Below are 18,067 nucleotides of genomic sequence, written 5' to 3'. Positions count from 1 at the left end.
GTAGTCCGTTGCATTACATTCTGAGCATGTAATAGTTTTCATAACTAGAGAAAAATTTGAATTTCATTGTTTTTATTATGTTGTCTATGGTACCTATCATTGTAGCAGTCCCACTCTCCACACCAAAAATAAAATATTGCAGTTAGTTTAAAATCAGTTGCAGTCAATAAACCTTTTCACTCTTTCCAGTTGCTGTGTATTTTTAGACAGTGAAATCTGCTTCTGTTGTTCTAATCAGCAAGCCCCATTCACTAAAAATGCATTATTCTTTTTCTCATCATTTCTAAACCCTCTGAACTACATGTGAACCACTGAAAGCCAAAATGGTATAATTCAATTTATCCCACACCCGAGAAATGAAAGGTTTCGCATTTCATTTAATGTAAATTCATGCTTTGCAATAATTCATGATTCATTTGATGAAATGTACAAGTTAAATAATTATAATTATGTTTACTACAGACGTTATAGTTATTTGTACCTTAAATTCCTTTTTACAGTCTCTAAAAGTTGGAGTACCACTTTTCCTCTCAGCAGTTTACTTATAGTGATAAATAAAGTAGTATAAATCAAGAACTATACCTCTCTTCTTATAAACATAATGTGATACACAGTAAATGTGAGTTTGCACTTAATGCTCCTGTTACACACTTTTCTCTCACAAATTTAGTTAAAATTATTGCAGTATTGTTGTTAATTACTAGAATGCTACCTACTTGAGTCTGTCTAATTGTTCAGCGATGCCTTCATTTATAGATTATAAATGAATTGTTATTTCTAAATGTAAAAATTCTTAAAGTGTAATTCTTGTCATCTGTCATTTCAAGAGGCTCTATGACGGAGCATGTCTGCTAAAGGGTCAACATGTCCAGGTCCAGATTCCTGAGCCAAACTTGCAGTTGTCAGTTTGTTGAAGAAAACATGCTGCGCTGGAGGGATGTATGGGGAAGTGTCATCATGTCTTTCCTTTTTGCCTTGCAGCATTGTTGAGAGGGATGAGTTTAACACTAAACAAGCGAGGACTGCCATGAACATGATGGAAAGTTGTAATATCCAAAGTTTTGAAAGGTATTCTTGCTTCAAGAGATTCTTTGTATAAAACGAAATGTAGGCAGTCTTTCTGGAAACGAAGCCATCGAGCATGAAGCCAATTGAATTTTTCATTTTGCATGTTATTCTTTCTAAATGTCACATGTTTCTCTAGATCTTTTGTTGATAAAAAATCAGTAAGGGCCATTCTACAAACAGTAAAGGGTTGTTTTGTCCTTGTCTTTTGAATGGCACTACACCAATCATCCGAAGTGAAAATTTGAAGTTACTGATTTTGTCTCAATAACTCCGAATTCTGAATCATTTGGCAGAAATGAGTGTCCCATTAACAAACTTACAGTCAACCCCTATGGATCTCATTTCTTGCTGTGTCATTGCATCCTATTACATGATAAACATCATGAGTATGGAGTTCTGCATGCTTTAGAAGACAGGAACCTACTTCTTGGGAGCCTTTTGATGCCAAAATCTCATCCCAAATGTACATAGAGCCATGGTCTGTTTTGAAATCATGAATGTTGCTTTTGATGTTGAAACCTCAGTGGAAAGCAGTGTCTTCTGAAGATCAAAAGTTTTGCTTCTGATATTCACATTCCCTTGACAGTTTAGTGTCCTCAGCCAAAATATCCTTTCTTTCAGGAGTGATGGTTCTGCAAGGTTTACAGGAGAGCTTCTGCAAAGTTTGGAAGGTAGGAGACGAGGTATTGGCAGAATTAAAGTTGTGAGGATGGGCTGTGAGTCGTGCTTGGGTAGTTCAGATGGTGGAGCACTTGCCCGTGAAAGGCAGTGGTCCCGAGTTCGAGTCACGGACCACACACAGTTTTAATCTGCCAGGAAGTTTCACTGCCGTGCTGTTTCTGTTGTTCTCCAATCTTCATTTTGTTTCTGCACTAACGCCAGTTTAAGTGGTTCTTCTGCAGTCAAAATTCTCAGTTTTAAGGAGTCATATGTAGCACAGGAATCTTTCACTGGGGCATTGGAAAGATAAGTTGAATCTCTCATTGGATATATGTTTGTAGAAACTTTCCCTCAGTATAGTCCTTTCTGGAACTTGTTTCTCAATGCAGTCTTCTCTGTAAAGATCACACATGACCTTAATATTGAAAGCAGGGCTGAGATATTTCCTGTTAGGCTTGTGTGGCGTAGTGTAGTGACTTTCGTAAGGGGGAACCATTTAATGTGGTCCACTACCATGTTGACAACGTTCTTGGGAATTTTGTTTTTTGGCATATTCTTCCCTCTCAAATCCCCCTGTAGGTGTTCGTCCCAGTTCTCCTTTCTTTAGTGCTTGAGTTAATCGACCATTGGAAATGGAAAAAGTATCCAAGAAGAGCTGTTTGCAAATAAGAATACGTTCTGTTTTTACACTCACAAAGTATTTGTATGTAACTGATCATCACTCGGTTGCTGTTGCTGAACATGAACACATTTCACCAGTGTGCAGAGGTGATTTTGAATTGAATTGAATTTTATTTGATCCTGTAAGATTACATTGTGTACAGTAAATGTACGTGTAATATAGGACATGTCAAAGTATTAAAATTCTTTATCAATTATTTTTCTACACCTTTAGCTTACATTTTTACATCACTGATAATGAGTAACAATATATACAAATTTAATGGCATAAGTATTCTGCAACACTGTAAAACTCTTTTTCAATGAGATAGTCTTTAAGTTTCTTTGTAAATTCATTGTGAAGTACACTATCTTGCAGGGTTTTGGGCAGACTTCTTAGTAGTCTGATACCAGAGTACTGGGGTCCTTTTTCTAGCATTGCCAGTCGGTGGGGTATGCTCCGTACTTCATTCTTCTTTCTTGTATTGTGGGTGTGTACACTAGCATTTGTAATCCAGTCCTCACTAGCTTTTGTGATGTACATTATTGTTTTGTATATATACAATGATGAAAAAGTTAAGATACCTAAATTCTTGAAACAGTTTCTGCATGTTTCAGAGGTCTTTCTTCTTAAAATGGTCCTAATTGCTTTTTTTTGTAATGTGAACACTCGTTTTGTCTCTTGTTTGTTTGAGTTTCCCCACACCGTCACTCCATACTGTAAGTATGGTTCGAAAAGTCCATGATACACTGTACACAGAAGGTTCTTGTCTGAATACTGTGATAGCTGCATCATTAAGAATATGACAGAGCTCAGTTTCTTACAGACATTATTAATATATTTTTTCCATTTCAGTTCATTATCCACAAGAATACCTAAGAATCTAGCAGATTCTACTTCTTCCAGCCTTGTTCCGTCAACCTCTAAATCCATATCTATAGCTTTTTTCTTGTTTTTAAACACTGCATACATAGTCTTTTTTAGATTTATAACCAGTTCATTTTCCAACAGCCATTGAGCTGTGACATTTGCAGATATGTATGGTCTTCTCTCAAGCTGTTCCATATTTTGGTCACTATTTAGTATTGTTATGTCATCAGCATACAATATTTTCTTTTCTTCCTCCTCAATACCTATATCATTAACAAATACATTAAATAACAATGGCCCCACTACCGAATCCTGCGGCACTCCATATTTGATGGATTTGGTTTCTGATTGGTACGAGTTTCATAATGATACATACTGCTTGCGGTTGCACAAGTATGATTTTATCCATTCACCTGGCTGCCCCCGAATGCTATAGTTGCTTAATTTTTGTATCAGCATTTCATGGTCAATGGTGTCAAATGCCTTTGAAAGATCCAGAAACATTGCAGAGACAACCTTTTTCTCATCTAAGGACTGTAAAATGTATTCTGTTAGACTGACAATTGCTGATTCTGTAGATTTACCCTTTCTGAAACCATGTTGTGAGGTCATGAGAATGTTATGTTTGTCCAAATAGTTAACTAATCTGGTATACATAAGCATTTCTAGGATTTTTGAGAAACCTGATATCAGTGAAACTGGTCTTTAGTTGTTGGGGTCATCCTTACACCCTTTCTTGTACACTGGCACTAACTTCGTTATCTTCAGTTTTTCTGGAAAAATTGCATCTCTGAAAGAACAGTTTGCTATGTTCAGCAGTGGTGTTATTATCACCTCACATACCAGCTTTATTACATGAGATATTTCATCATCACCAGCTGATTTCTTGGACTTCAGTTTCTGTATAGTTTTCCGCAATTCATCTTCCGTGACTGGTCTTAAGAACATAGTACTGTATGATCTTTTTGGTACCTTAATACCCTTCTGTTTTTGACTATTTCTTTCCAATTATAGGTTTTCTACTACACTGATATAGTTATTATTCAGTATGTTTGCTATTTCCATACCATCTGTGACCACTGTGTTGTCTACTTTAATTGACCTAATACCTTCTTCTTTGTTTGACCCAGCTTTTTCCTTTCTTTCAGCATTGATTGCATTCCAAGCTGCCTTTGCCTTGTTTTTTGAGTTCGCTATAGTGGTGTCAATTGCTCTTGCTTTCGCTTCTCTTATTGTTTTTCTATACTTCTTTTTTAACATTTTATAGTTTTCAGCTTCGCCCATCCGTCTCATGTCCTGAAGCTTCCTTCGCTGTTCTAGTATTTCACTCGTAATCCACTGTGTTTGATCTTGATGCCTTTCTTGTCTCTTTACTTTGGGAAATGCTACATTAAAATGCTACTTAATTGTTGAAATAAATGCATCATATTTTTCATTTACACTCTGGGCGTGTAGGGTTTCATTCCAGGTTTCCTTACTTAACATTGTTCTAAAGATGTTGATATTTTGTTCACTGATGATCCTAATTTCTTTGGTTGTTTGTTTTGGTTCTGATACTGTGTCATTACTTCTGCAAAAGCTGATTAGTTGTCCATGATGATCAGATATTTGTTACTGTGTCATTACTTCTGCAAAAGCTGATTAGTTGTCCATGATGATCAGATATGATCATTCTGATTGCTGAAGTTTCACAAACCCTAGAATGCTTTAAACAAAGCAAATCTCTTGACAGTAATTAACAGAGTCACACATTTATTACATCCATCACAGTCTTTTCCACTGAATGTCTTTCCTTCGACATGTTTCTCATTTTTTCCCTGAGTCCAACATTTCCTCAGTTTCATTTCTAGGCACTGGATCTTGTGTTGATTTTCTAGTTTGGTGATTGGCGAGGATGGTCCTGTGGCCCCTTCAGGAAGCTGACATAAATTTTGTAGCATAGTGATCTATGTTAATCTTGATTCCTGAAATGGAGGATGCTCAGGTTTAGTATCAGTCTCCAGATATACCCATAGAGTTTATATTATTTCTCCTGTAGTACTTTGCAGTTGTTCGATCAGACAACAAACACTGTTCTAAATAGTCCACTGTGTTGTTATCAGAATCTTCATTGGTGGAGCCTATACTATCACTGGAAAACCCGTAGTCTGGATCATCCATGTTCAGCCCTGGAAATAAAGATTACTTCTCATTTCTAGATTCATATACCCTTTGGCCTAAAGCACTTGCAACTACTTTGATATAACCCTGTTTAACCTACTGTCAACTTTTATAATTTAACTCAACCTTGGCCATAAATTTTTAGGAAACAAGAATAATGTTTTAAAAACTTCAGTAAGCACAGAATACATGATGAAAATAGAATAAAGAAAGAAAGAAATATCCAACTTCATAAACTTAAACTAAGTTAATTAAAATTACTCATCTGGCATGAGAATATTCTATTCTAAGCTTTTTGTGAATAGATCAATTACAGAACAATGTATAAAATTATTTAATTGGATAGATAAAAAATCTACTCACAAAGCGGCGGTAGAATACACACACGTAAAAGACTGTTGTGACTGGCAAGCTTTCGGAGCCAGTGGCTCCTTCTTCAGGCAGAAGGGTTGAAGGAGAAGGAAGAAGGCTGAAGGAAAAGGACTGGAGAGGTCTAGGAAAAAGGGTAGATTTTAGGAAAGTCATCCAGAACCATGGGTTAGGGGAGACTTCCCATGCGGGATGAGAAGGAATGTCTTATTGTTGGGAACTGCATCGGATGAGATTTGAAAACCTGACAGCTTAAAGGTGGAAGACAGGGTAATATGCAAGACAGAGATTACTACTGAAACATCGTGCACAAGTTAATAAGAGTGAGAAACTAAGTGCTTTGTACGTAACAGAGGTGGGAGAGGGTGGTGAAAAATAGACACGAAAGGCAGTGAAAGATGTAGGAAATTAAAATAGTGTGAAGCAAAGAGTAGTTAAAGTGAAGAAAAACTGAGACAGAAGAAATTAACATATATTAAGGCCAGGTGGGTGGTGAGAACCAAGGACATGTTGTAGTGCTAGTTCCCACCTGCGGAGTTTTGAGAAACTGGTGTCTGGGGGAAGAATCCAGGTGGTGTGTGTGTGTGAAACGCGCTGAAGTCACAAATGTCATGTTGCAGAGATGGCTCTGTAACAGGATATTGCAAGTTGCCATTGTATACCCTCTGCCTATATCCATTCATCCCAATTAATAATCTGGTGGTAGTCATGCCTGATCTGATTGTATGTTTTCCCCTCAAAGGTGAAGTAGTTGTTGGTAAGTATAAAGTTGATTAAGGTGAGTAGGAAGGATGTCATAGGTTTGGAATCAGGTGGGCGCTGATTGAGGAAATGTTCAGCAGCTGACAGACCATGTATGTGGGGGATGTTGGCACATCCTTTCTGAGGCAAACGTATTTGTTTGGATGCAGACTCTTTACAGCAATACACCATCATTCTCACCTCAGCCTTCACTGCACGTAATTACCCCACCAACCTAGTTAAAAATCAGGATTTCCCGGGCCATCACGTCCAATCCTGGGACTGCTGATCACCCCACAAAACATGCTTCAGAGCATGCCATTGGTGACTCAGTGTTATCCTGGTCTGGAATGTGTTAATTAGCTGCTTCGACAGGGCCAAGATTTCTTAAAATCATGCCCTGAAATGAGATCCATTCGGTCTGAAATTTTGCCCATCGGACCTAGAATAGCTTTGTCACCATCCCAATCTCTGCAATATTCTTGTCAGGCCCTATACTCCTTCTCCACCTATCTCTGCAAGACTTGCCCTATGCACCCTCCTACCACCACCTATAATAAGCCCGCAACTGGCAAAACATAAAGTATCAAAGGGAGAGCCACCTGTGAAACAACACGTCATATACCAGCTAGTATATAAACACTGTTCAGCCTCCTACATCGCCATGACTACCACCAGATTATTAATTGGGATGAATGGATATAGGCAGAGGGTATACACTGGCAACTCGCAATATCCTGTTACAGAGCCATCTCTGCAACATGACATTTGTGACTTCAGCGCGTTTCATCACACGCACCATCTGGATTCTTCCCCCAGACACCAGTTTCTCAGAACTCCGCAGGTGGGAACTAGCACTACAACATATCCTTGGTTCTCACCACCCACCTGGCCTTAATATATGTTAATTTCTTCTGTCTCAGCTTTTCTTCACTTTAACTACTCTTTGCTTCACACTATTTTAATTTCCTACATCTTTCACTCTCTTTCCTGTTTATTTTTCACCACCCTCTCCCACCTCTGTTACGTACAAAGCACTTAGTTTCTCACTCTTATTAACTTGTGCACGATGTTTTAGTAGTAATCTCTGTCTTGCATATTACCCTGTCTTCCACCTTTAAGCTGTCAGGTTTTCAAATCTCATCCGATGCAGTTCCCAACAATAAAACTTTACTTCTCATCCCATATGGGAAGTCTCCCCTAACCCATGGTTCTGGATGACTTTTCCAAAGTTACCCTTTTTCCTAGACCTCTCCAGTCCTTTTCCTGCACCCTTCTTCCTTCCCCTTCAACCCTTCTGCCTGAAGGAGGAGCCACTGGCTCCAAAAGCTTGCCAGTCGCAACAGTCTTTTTACATGTGTGTGTTCTATTCAGTGAAATAATTTTATCAATAATTGATTATTTTTGTTGTTATAAGAGCACAATGTATGGTTTATGTATTTAATGTGAGACATCACTGCTTGATTCATGTAGAGTTTAACCCAGACCTCAACATGGAGTGCAAACTTTCTGCTTTAATAACATATGGATATTATATATCTAAAAAAGAATACAATGCTAATACTTGCTAGCACTATTGCAATGCCTTTTTATTTTAGATCATAAACTAACATGCAAAGCAACACAGAACAACATGACCACATGGCATTTCCACTTGATTTATATCACTATTGCTGCGAAAACGTTTCACTCGGGAGTGAGAGGAGGAATGCATTTGCCACTCTCAAGCAGCTCCAGTTGGAGTTATCATTATACCACTTCTTCACAACAAATTTCCATGCAGTGTTTCTAAACTGAGTGGTATAACTAAAAAACTACAATTTTTTGATTTGGACCACCTTGGTTCTCAGCAGCTCGTACAAACTCAAAACTTTTTAATTTTGCATGTAAATGTAGCAACAATTTGTGACAAAAATAGAAAGTAATTGGCTCGATCTGCCTGTTTGAATTTCCTGTCTTTCGTTTCAACTGGAGGAAGTTGGTCACTTCAACTGAAATGGCCCAAAATCACGATCTCCAGAAAAATCACTTCATGACCAGTGCTAGTCTAAATGATAAATTGAACTGAGTTTTGTTGCACTTAGATGAGTAAATGCTCCTTTCAGAATTAGCAGTCAAATCAGCATCATTCCATCTGTTAAAAGAACTTTTGCCTGTTAGAGCTTATGTTCTAATTTTCTGTTTTTCTGTAAGTTGTTTGTTTATTGTGGTAATTACTTGTGGCAAATTGTGTTTGTTTGTCCACGCTTAGACCAGTAGCAGTAAACCCACGATTATTTAAAGAATCAAACCTCCTTGTATGAAACAGCTCCAGGTAACTAATTACTTTACAAATGAGTTACTGTGTTGAATATTTAACGTTAAGCATGTAAGCAAGTAAAAGTTTAGAAATGGTTGGTTGGCAGTTGCTAAGTGCTCTCATTCTCAAATACTGGATGGGTATAGTCAGGCGAATATGCGTGTAATGAGTTATGCTGTCTCAGAACATGTACACAGTTTCTTACTGTAATACTTCTGTTGCTGTGTTAAACCTTTACCATGAGATTATACCTCTTAGAGTGGATTATGATAGCATTTTAAATTTTTTTAATTTGGTCAGTAATTATACAAAGTATTGAAAATCAAAATTTTGTTGCCCCTGGAATCTCTTAGATGGCAGCCAGCAGTAGGATTGTAAATTGTGAACTGGATTAGACTGTTAGCAATGTAGATTATTTATTTTTACTCTCTGGAATAACTTATGCTGTTTGAATTTTTGTTCAATCCAGTACTGCCTGTATATTTTTTCCAGTGATTAAGGAGTATTTACTTGTTTTAACACACATTCTTGTGCTGTCTATTTGTTGTTCCCTGTTGTGTCTATTTTTTAGTTGTAATTCTATGTGTTTTACAAATCTTTGGTTTTTTACTTTCAGGAAATGTGCGACACACATGAGCTGTTAGTAAAATATTTGTCTCAGATTGCACCTGATCCTATGGACCCATTATGTGAACTACTGGAGGAAATGGGTCCAGTGCCTTCCCCTGAATCTCTTATTGGTTGTAAGTAATTTTTTGCATATTTGATCTGTTTTTTTAAAAATCAGGTGTTCAGTAATTGTTTCACTTATTACTATAGTATGTTCTGAATGGCATTCTGATAAATAATAAGAATTGAGTTAAATTATGTTACACAATTGCTGGCCATATTTAGCTTCAGAAGGTGAAATATTTAGTACTGCTGTTAGACACACACAAAAGAACACAACAGTGTGCCAGTTTTCAGAACCATCAGTTCTTTCTTAGGGAATGAGAGAGGGATAGGTTAAGGAAGGTTAAAAAGGAGGGGTAGGTCACTCAGATGCCAAGATACATCTGAGGAGGCAATTTAATTAATAGATTTGTGGAGTGAATTGTACTTGTGATAAAACTGCTATAAGTCATATATGAAATGGACATGAAGTTGCAGGTGCCATTATTGCTGGCTGGATGAATGCGCTCTCAGTTTTGAGAATGGCAAAGTCATACCTTCAGTAGAAAAATTTATAATAAGCTACTGTGGTGGCTAAGTGATCCTTCCAGTGGGTGACTGCTTTACTTTTCACATCTTTCATATATTACCGTATTTTAGCCACTTGTTGAAAACTGGTAGGATTTTTCTCAAGAGTTTTATAGTAGTAACTATTAAGAAACAGTTGATTCTCCTGCAGTACATGCACAATTCATGTTGTAGCATAAAGTGAAATCCCCTTTCTTTCAGTTATCACATGACTGAGTTAAGGTGTCAGAACTGATGAGGAAATGAGTGGTTGCAATTGAAGAATGACAGTCTGTAGTCAGCAAAGTCAACAACACAGTTTTGGCATAGCTATAGTCAACTCGGCAGAAAAGATCCTTACAGTATAGCAGTGCTGTTGCCAGCTTTCAGATGCCTATCACTAACGGCTACCAGCAAAAACAGTAGTCATCTTTATAATTGCGACAACATTTAGATGTTGTCTTAGAGACCTTTACAAAATTGCATTACGTAATTGGTTTAGGTGGGCCACAAAGCTGCTGTATGCAGCCCACCGCAGCTGACAGGGATTTTCTTATGCTGATTCGATTACAACGTCTTTCAACCAATTAGATGAGATTAAGTGTTCTTCACAAAACTCCAAATAGAGTGCTTCCTTGTAACATGGGGACGCCTAGGTCAGTGAGAGGATACACCCTTCTTCAGCGTATATGTGCATGTCAGTACGTTTAGATTTTGGTAAAGTCCACTGTCTTTCCACACAAAAAAAGGAAAGAAAGAATCTTTAATCAACCTGAAAATTTATTTGCAGAGCAGAGTGCTCTACTACTGAGTGTTGTCGTCCTGGAGGTGGTATACTTTGCCTTCCACCCAATCTCTGAACTGAATGACCCAGCCAGGTACACTGGGGCTACAGTGTGATATGGAATCTGATCCACATTGCAACTTATAATTTTTAACAGTAACATACATTGTCAGAGATAAAATAAGTCATAAAAACTGTAAGGGTTATAGGGAATCAAACTGCAGACCTATGGATTTAGTCTTCACCAATGAGAATGCAAATTGTAATTTAGGTATAAATTTGCCCTCCATTTTGTACTACAGCAGGAATTAAGTTAGCTCTTTCCAAATTTTCATTTACCATTCCAAACTGTACCCAGTGCATTAGGAACAAATATCCACTCATTCATTATTCTGGGACTGGATGCTAACCATTAAAAATTTCTCATTTTGAAACTTTTCCTGTATCATAGCCTGTTTTCCTATGCTACTTTCTTTAAGCAATTTCATTAACTGCTTTTGGTTTTAATTGATTGTGTAAATTATATTTATGACTTCACATTTCTTCATACTTGGACTCTGATATACATGTTACCATGAGCTCCAATACCTTTATGGCTTAAAAGTCATGTCATTCTCATTTCTTATCTTACCAGTCCACATACTTTTTAGCATCCTTTGGTAACTTGATATTTCAAGTGCTTCAATCCTCCTTTTTTCCATTTTCCTCACAGTCAAAGATTCACTTCCATAAAATCCTGTGTTCCAGACATACATTGTTAGAAATTTCTGCCTCAAATTAAGGCCTATATTTGATACTTGAAGAAGTGTTCAGTTGTCGATAGGCACTTGCAAAAGAAAGAAAACTTGCTAGCTTCCCTTTGACAAGCTGGAGTAAAATAAAACCACACACACACACACACACACACACACACACACGTGCGTGCACGCTCCTGTGCCCTGACATAGTGCTATTGGTACTTGTAGACTTTGTTGTCTACACTAGTCTTTGTTCTGATTCCAAGGTAGGATAATTCTACCACTTTTTCTACCATGTGCTTCTGAATTTTCATGGAAACTTTATCGATAATCTCATTTCTGCCATTCCTCATTACATTTGTATTGGTTTGCTTTGCTCCCAGTCACTATCTGTGCGTAGTAAGCTAGTCATCCAATTCAGCAAGTCCTTTAATTCTTCACATTCACTGAGGTTAGGAATAACATAAGTGAATCTTATCATTGACCTTAAATTTTGATCCCATTTCTGAAACTCCCTTCATTGCTACTTCAATGTACAGTTTAAACAGTAGAGAAGAAGAGTGCATCAGTGCTATATACCATTTTTAATCAAGTTAGCACTTGTTTCTTGTATGTATTGTATATTTTCCATTATTCCCTATAGCTTATACCTATTTTTCTGATAATTCCAAACATCTCACACCATTTTACATTGTTAAATGCTTTTTCGGGGTTTATAAATTGTATGAAAGTGTCTTGATTTTTCTCAAATCTTGTTTCCATGGTCTAATGCAACATCAGAACTATGCCTCTTTTGCCTTTGCTGAAGACAAACTAATCATTATCTGACAGATCCTCCGTTTTCTTTTCTACTCTTTTGTAAATTTTTCTTGTCAAGAAGTTGGACGCATGAACTATTAACCTCAATTGTGTGGTAGTTCCCTCATTTATCTGCCTTTACTATATTTTGGACTTTCTGATTGTGTGGATGATATTCTTCAAAAGTCGGATGTACCTCGAGCATTGTAGGTGCTACAACTAACTGGAATAATCACTTGGCTGTCCATTGCAATAAAAATAAATAAATAAATATTATTATTAAATATGCGTATGACAACACCCTTTAAACTGATACAACGTGATTGAGCTACTAAAAATGTTGCGCAGGACATCGGACTTCGTTTCTTATTTCTTCAATTGTAGTTGCAGGCGGCGGACTCCGGGAACACCGGCACTTGTCGTAATCAAGAATCCCTTCCTTATATGTTTTTTCACTTACTTCAATAAATAAAACAAACTTGATACTGTTTTTGCATATAATATTATTCATGCACACGTATGATATCTAGAGCTCGCTGTACTTCATATGTAAAATCGTGCATCTTCATTGTGTTTCTACATACGAGAGAGTGTAAGAGTAAAAAAAAAAATCATGTACACATAATTGAATGAAAGTCCCTTTGTTTGTCTGCCCCCCCCCCCCCCTGCACGCATTCACAATTAACGTCTTTGCCAACTCTTACATTCGATCGGTGTTTTTTATATACATTTGCCGATAGGGGTTGATGTCCTTTATTGTCGGCTTCCTTTTTTATTTAATGGACTGGATATGTCAGATTATCCTATATATGCTAGAATTCTACAAGAAATTGTAACAACACTCTCGTCTTTCTTTCCTTTCACGTCAACCGTATAATTTAACGGCATGTCAAAATATACGGGAGTTTGGTCAGCATTTCCTGTCTGACCAAGAAGGTATTGCTTTTCTGTGCGCCACCTAATTATGAAGCACTGAAATTCCACAAGTTTTTCTTCATAATTTTTCGGCAGCTTCTGTGCAACTGAAGTTCGCCTCCGAGGTGAAAAACCCCAGCGCTTCATAAACAGATCAATCCAGCTGCGATTAGCTTTAAAATTTTTGATTTTTTTTGCTCTCTAGCAATTTCATGTACCTTAATTTTTAAAATTTCGGCATTCACAGGCAGGAATTTCTGATGCTGTTCCTTAACAAATTCATTTAAAAATCACTTCTAGTGCATTATATCGGCCACACTTTGGCCCACTAAATGCTTCCCTGCTACTTGAACATTCAAATAATTTGTCTCTCTGTAGTCTCCATCGCCTGACGTTGCTCTCATCAATTCTGTATCGCAGTCCTGCAGCACGATTAGAACTTTGTTCGGCAAAAGAAATAACTCCCCTCTTGTCTTTGGCACTATAATGAAAGCGCTTAATTATGGTTCACTAACACCAACAAGCACTTCACAAAATTCCACGAAGCGCTACGTGAAATCTTAATGAGCCCCAGCGTATCAACTCGTGCAACAATCCTAATGTCTTGTGCATTGTTGGTATTTTTGTGTTAAGAAATTTATTTTTGTTGCTACGAATATTTGAAAGCTACATTCGAAGATGAACAATACGGAATTTCTATTTACTTCGTTGGATAATGTATGAAAATACAGGCAGAGGTTTTGACACCAGTATTTATCTTTGTGCTTGCAAAGCATGCCTGTGTAGCGCTACATATATTTGACGACAGAAGTTAGTTGTGGAGGCACCTACCAACATTTTTCAGAACTTCTGCGTACTTTGCACTCAATTTTAAGCCCCAGGCGGTTTTTTGGATTACAAAAACCGGAAAAAAAGTGCGGCTTAGGTTCGAGTAAATACGGTATGCTCCCCTAAGGGCACAAATGCTAATTCTGATTTACATCATCGTCTGTTTCTATTAAAGACATGAATCTTTTTCATATGCTACTTCTGACATTTCTGTACACAGAATCTTAACAAAATAAGCCATAGACACAAAAATCATTTTCTTTTCGACACATTTCTTTGCAACCAGGCATGTTAACCTACTTATTACCTTCAACTCTGACTTCACACACGTTTCCCCGCAATGAAATTGTCAACATCCTCACACAACTTCCAAAATAATAATGATTTCCAAAACTAGGCAAGCTTAAGATAATATTATGAAAGAGATAAGAAGAGGTAGAGGAGACATTGCATTGTTGATAGGCACAACATAAAGGTTTTTAAGCTTTTGGCCAAAAGATTTTCTTTCAAACTAGAAAAACCCCACACAAGCACAACTCACACACACATGACCAGTGACACAGTTTTGGAAAAATAGTTGACCCTCAGGAAAATTAGAAAAGAGCTCCTCTGAGTACATTATTGGATATCAGTCTACTTCTACTGGAGCATTGACTGTAAGTTCGGAATCACTACAAAAGGGAAGGAAGCTACCTGTCTTTCATCCTGCTATCAAAAGGGAGGTCCTCTGGATAAAAGGGGTGGGGGGAAAGAACTTGTTGCTGTTTCTGTCTATCCACTTCTAGTTTAACTTCAACCTGGAGAGCAAGTGGGATTTGACATGCTTTAAAGAGGTGTTACCCAGCCAATGGCTCCAGCATTATGTGGGCATGAAAGTTCAGTTGCTTCCCGAACTCTGGCTCAATCAATGGTGCAAATTAAGAGTGGATAGTGTCTACTGATTCACAGGGCACAAAATGTTGAATGAATGTTGAATTGAAAATGCCAATCCAGAGTATGTGTTCACATGAAAAATGTGCCAGAGATGGATCTGTAGCCACCAGGCAAGGCAATATCCGAGTAACAAAACCACTGCCACTGTTAGCTCAGAATGATGTATGTAGAATGGAGCTGGAGGGCTGCCACAGAGTGAGACATATTTATCACATTAGGATCCAATGTTGAAGTCTAATACACTGGAGTCTGTTCTTACTGGACCATAGTAGAGGTTTGGAAATCAGTGGAAAAGTCTGCTGAGCATACTGTGATATTTTAAAAGCACATGCAGTGAGTAACACTTCTGTTAAATAGGGGCGCAGCTAAATAAAGTCTGTATACACGCTTCTTTGCCAGGGGACAGACAGATTGTGGCATATCATATTATACTTTTAGCATAGGATTGTCCACATTTATACATAAATTGGTACATTTTCTGCTTAAATGTTGAATGTCAGCGATCCACAAAGTATAGCTTTCAGAATGAGATTTGTGATGTTGCAAAAACTCTTAAACAGTCTGCTGCTACATGCATTTTGGTTGAAAAATGTTCTGAAAGTAAGGCAAAAATATCTAACACAGGCAGCATAGGTGAGTTCAACAGTGGAACCAACTTTTCCACTAAGTTATGCAGCTGAGGATTGGTTGTCAGCAAATATGCCCATCAGTGGTCAAGAAACTTAATATCACTCGTCCAAAAATTCAGCATTGACCATTTGTGATACAGTTTCCAATCTTCCTGTTGCGATGTTGAACTCATCAAAACCTTTACCAGTTCCTGATGTTGATTGTGTTGTTGCTGCCACACTTCAAAAAACTTTGCATCCATGATAATGGTCATTGATACAAAAGTAACATCCTTGTTGCCAATTTTGCTACTCACGCTTCAAGACTACAGTTATTTATTACACTTGTGTAAATACACTAAAACCTGAAACAGAACTCAATTACTTCACAACAAATAAACTGAAAGAAAATTAAAGAATTTGCACAACTAATTCATTGTGCTTGCAGGTTAACCGAATACAGAAGAGTTTATCATATAGTTACATAGACATGGCAACCTTGATTGGTGGTGGTGGAAACCATTATAGTAATTAATTTGCTTGGCTTAATAAGTAGGCCAGTTTGTAAGTGCCAAAGCTAACCTCATTCTAGGATCCTCACACACAGTAGTAGTCAAGATGCATAACAATAAGTGCAGTCTGCTTCACTATTTGGCAGTGTCCATGAATATGGGATTGTCTTCTATATAGAACCGTTGGTTAGATCAGAATACAGCACTGGCTGACTTGCAGAGAATGAAAGTTACCTCATGACCACTCGGGATTAAATCAGCCAGCTAGCTGGTGTCGCATGATCAGTCTGTCAGATATGCTATGTTTTTCTTGGTGACAGATCCCTTGTTGGACATAGACATCATGTCATTTGGCGGTAGTTCATTTCTTCTATTATTGCAACCAGTGGTGTTACAAGGTTGATCATACCACTTTGATATGTAAGCTATAGTGTTTAAATGCTACAAAGCTTCTGTTGAAGATGAAGATGGAAGGCAGCTTCTGTCACATCCAGTTTGTTTAAATTGCTTGAGGAGTTATCTTGTATGGGATAGAGCTTGTCCAAGATGCAATGAAGAAAGGAAGATCCGAAAAGTTGGTACAAGGAGAGATGGATTTATTGCACAGCTGAATGTATGTTAGGATTTATTTTGATAATGATGAGGAATACATCTATTACTTCTCCACCTGGAATCTGGCATGTCTGTCTGGGGCACTAGACACTGCTGTTGGTAATGTGTTACAGCACTGTAAAAGAGAAGTGTAGACAGTCTTCATTTTTTTAAAGAAACCTGGAAAACTACGTACTGTCCTGATTCTTGGAGAAAGTCCTCATTCCTCTCCTCATATTACAAAGTATTTGTCCAAGTAATAGTTATGGCTTCCCTCGTAGTACCTTTTGAGGAAGACCGTAGAGTGCATGGTGACCCCTAACTAACCTGCATTCTAGAAACCAAGAAGCACCTATGCATGCATGTAGAAACTTTGTGCCCCCCCCCCCCCCCCCCCAACTTTCTCACATGTTATCGAAGGTATAGGTTCTATTCAATACCCAATTTAACGGAGGGAGTTTGTTTAGCACTGTTTTTTTTAATTTTCAGTTAGGAGAATAGGCATTTTAATATTTGAGCAAAATATAACTCTGTTTTTATCATTATAACATACAGTATCATCACTTATACTGGCATTTTGTTTTAAGCATCATGTGAATCTGCCTTGTGCCAGAAAGGCATGTGCCTGGAACTGGTAAACCACTGTGAGCTTCTGGATGATGATTCTGAAATCAGCAGACTATTTGTCAGGTATGTATAAGCTCTGTAAGAGTATGCATTAATTAGTGTGCTTAATACTTTCATCCACATTAGTGTAGTTTGCATTGTTCTCAAGTCAACTGAAATTGTCATAGAGAAGATATAAATGCAATGACTATTAGTGATAGATCACTAAATGTTTGTCTCAAACTGTGACTGAAAGAAATTAAATGAGTTGTAAAACTCCAAGCATAAATTTTGTTAGTCAGTAAATTAGTAGGTCATTGTTTGAGGAAAATGACTATGAAATTATCTAAATGGATCTCTGGTAAATGGTGTAGCTTAAATTATATTAAAAATTATTTAATGCAGAAACATCAAATCCCAGATCTTGTAGAAAAACTGTAAAGAGTATAATCTTTGTTAAAAAGGGATACCAATGAAATATTAAAGGTGTCATGTACCAATCTTCAAACGAAAAACAGAAATATGTTAATCTCTTACCTAAAAAGTTGCATAGGAGGTGCCTTCATTAAAGGAACTTTGATGAGTGGATTTAGTAAGAAAAGATATGTAAGCTAGTGGTGGTTACCAAGTATTATGCAACAGATATCAACATAATTATGATTTGCCTTTGTTTCATGGAACTGCATCGCACCAATAATATAAAACATTA

General features: G+C 37.3%; 1 protein-coding gene across 1 annotated transcript in view; it reads left to right on the top strand.

The window, feature by feature from the left end:
* LOC124612604 (ras GTPase-activating-like protein IQGAP1) overlaps positions 1–18,067 on the top strand; it is a 340,604-nt gene that overhangs the window by 274,891 nt on the left and 47,646 nt on the right. The window contains exons 27-28 of the mRNA XM_047140897.1: positions 9,445–9,571; positions 17,340–17,442. Coding sequence (XP_046996853.1) covers positions 9,445–9,571; positions 17,340–17,442 — 230 coding nt within the window. The remainder of the gene's footprint in view (positions 1–9,444; positions 9,572–17,339; positions 17,443–18,067) is intronic.

This window comes from Schistocerca americana, chromosome 1 (assembly GCF_021461395.2).
Source record: "Schistocerca americana isolate TAMUIC-IGC-003095 chromosome 1, iqSchAmer2.1, whole genome shotgun sequence".
Classification (NCBI taxonomy): Eukaryota; Metazoa; Arthropoda; class Insecta; order Orthoptera; family Acrididae; genus Schistocerca; species Schistocerca americana.
This window is presented reverse-complemented; position numbering and strand designations above follow the sequence as displayed.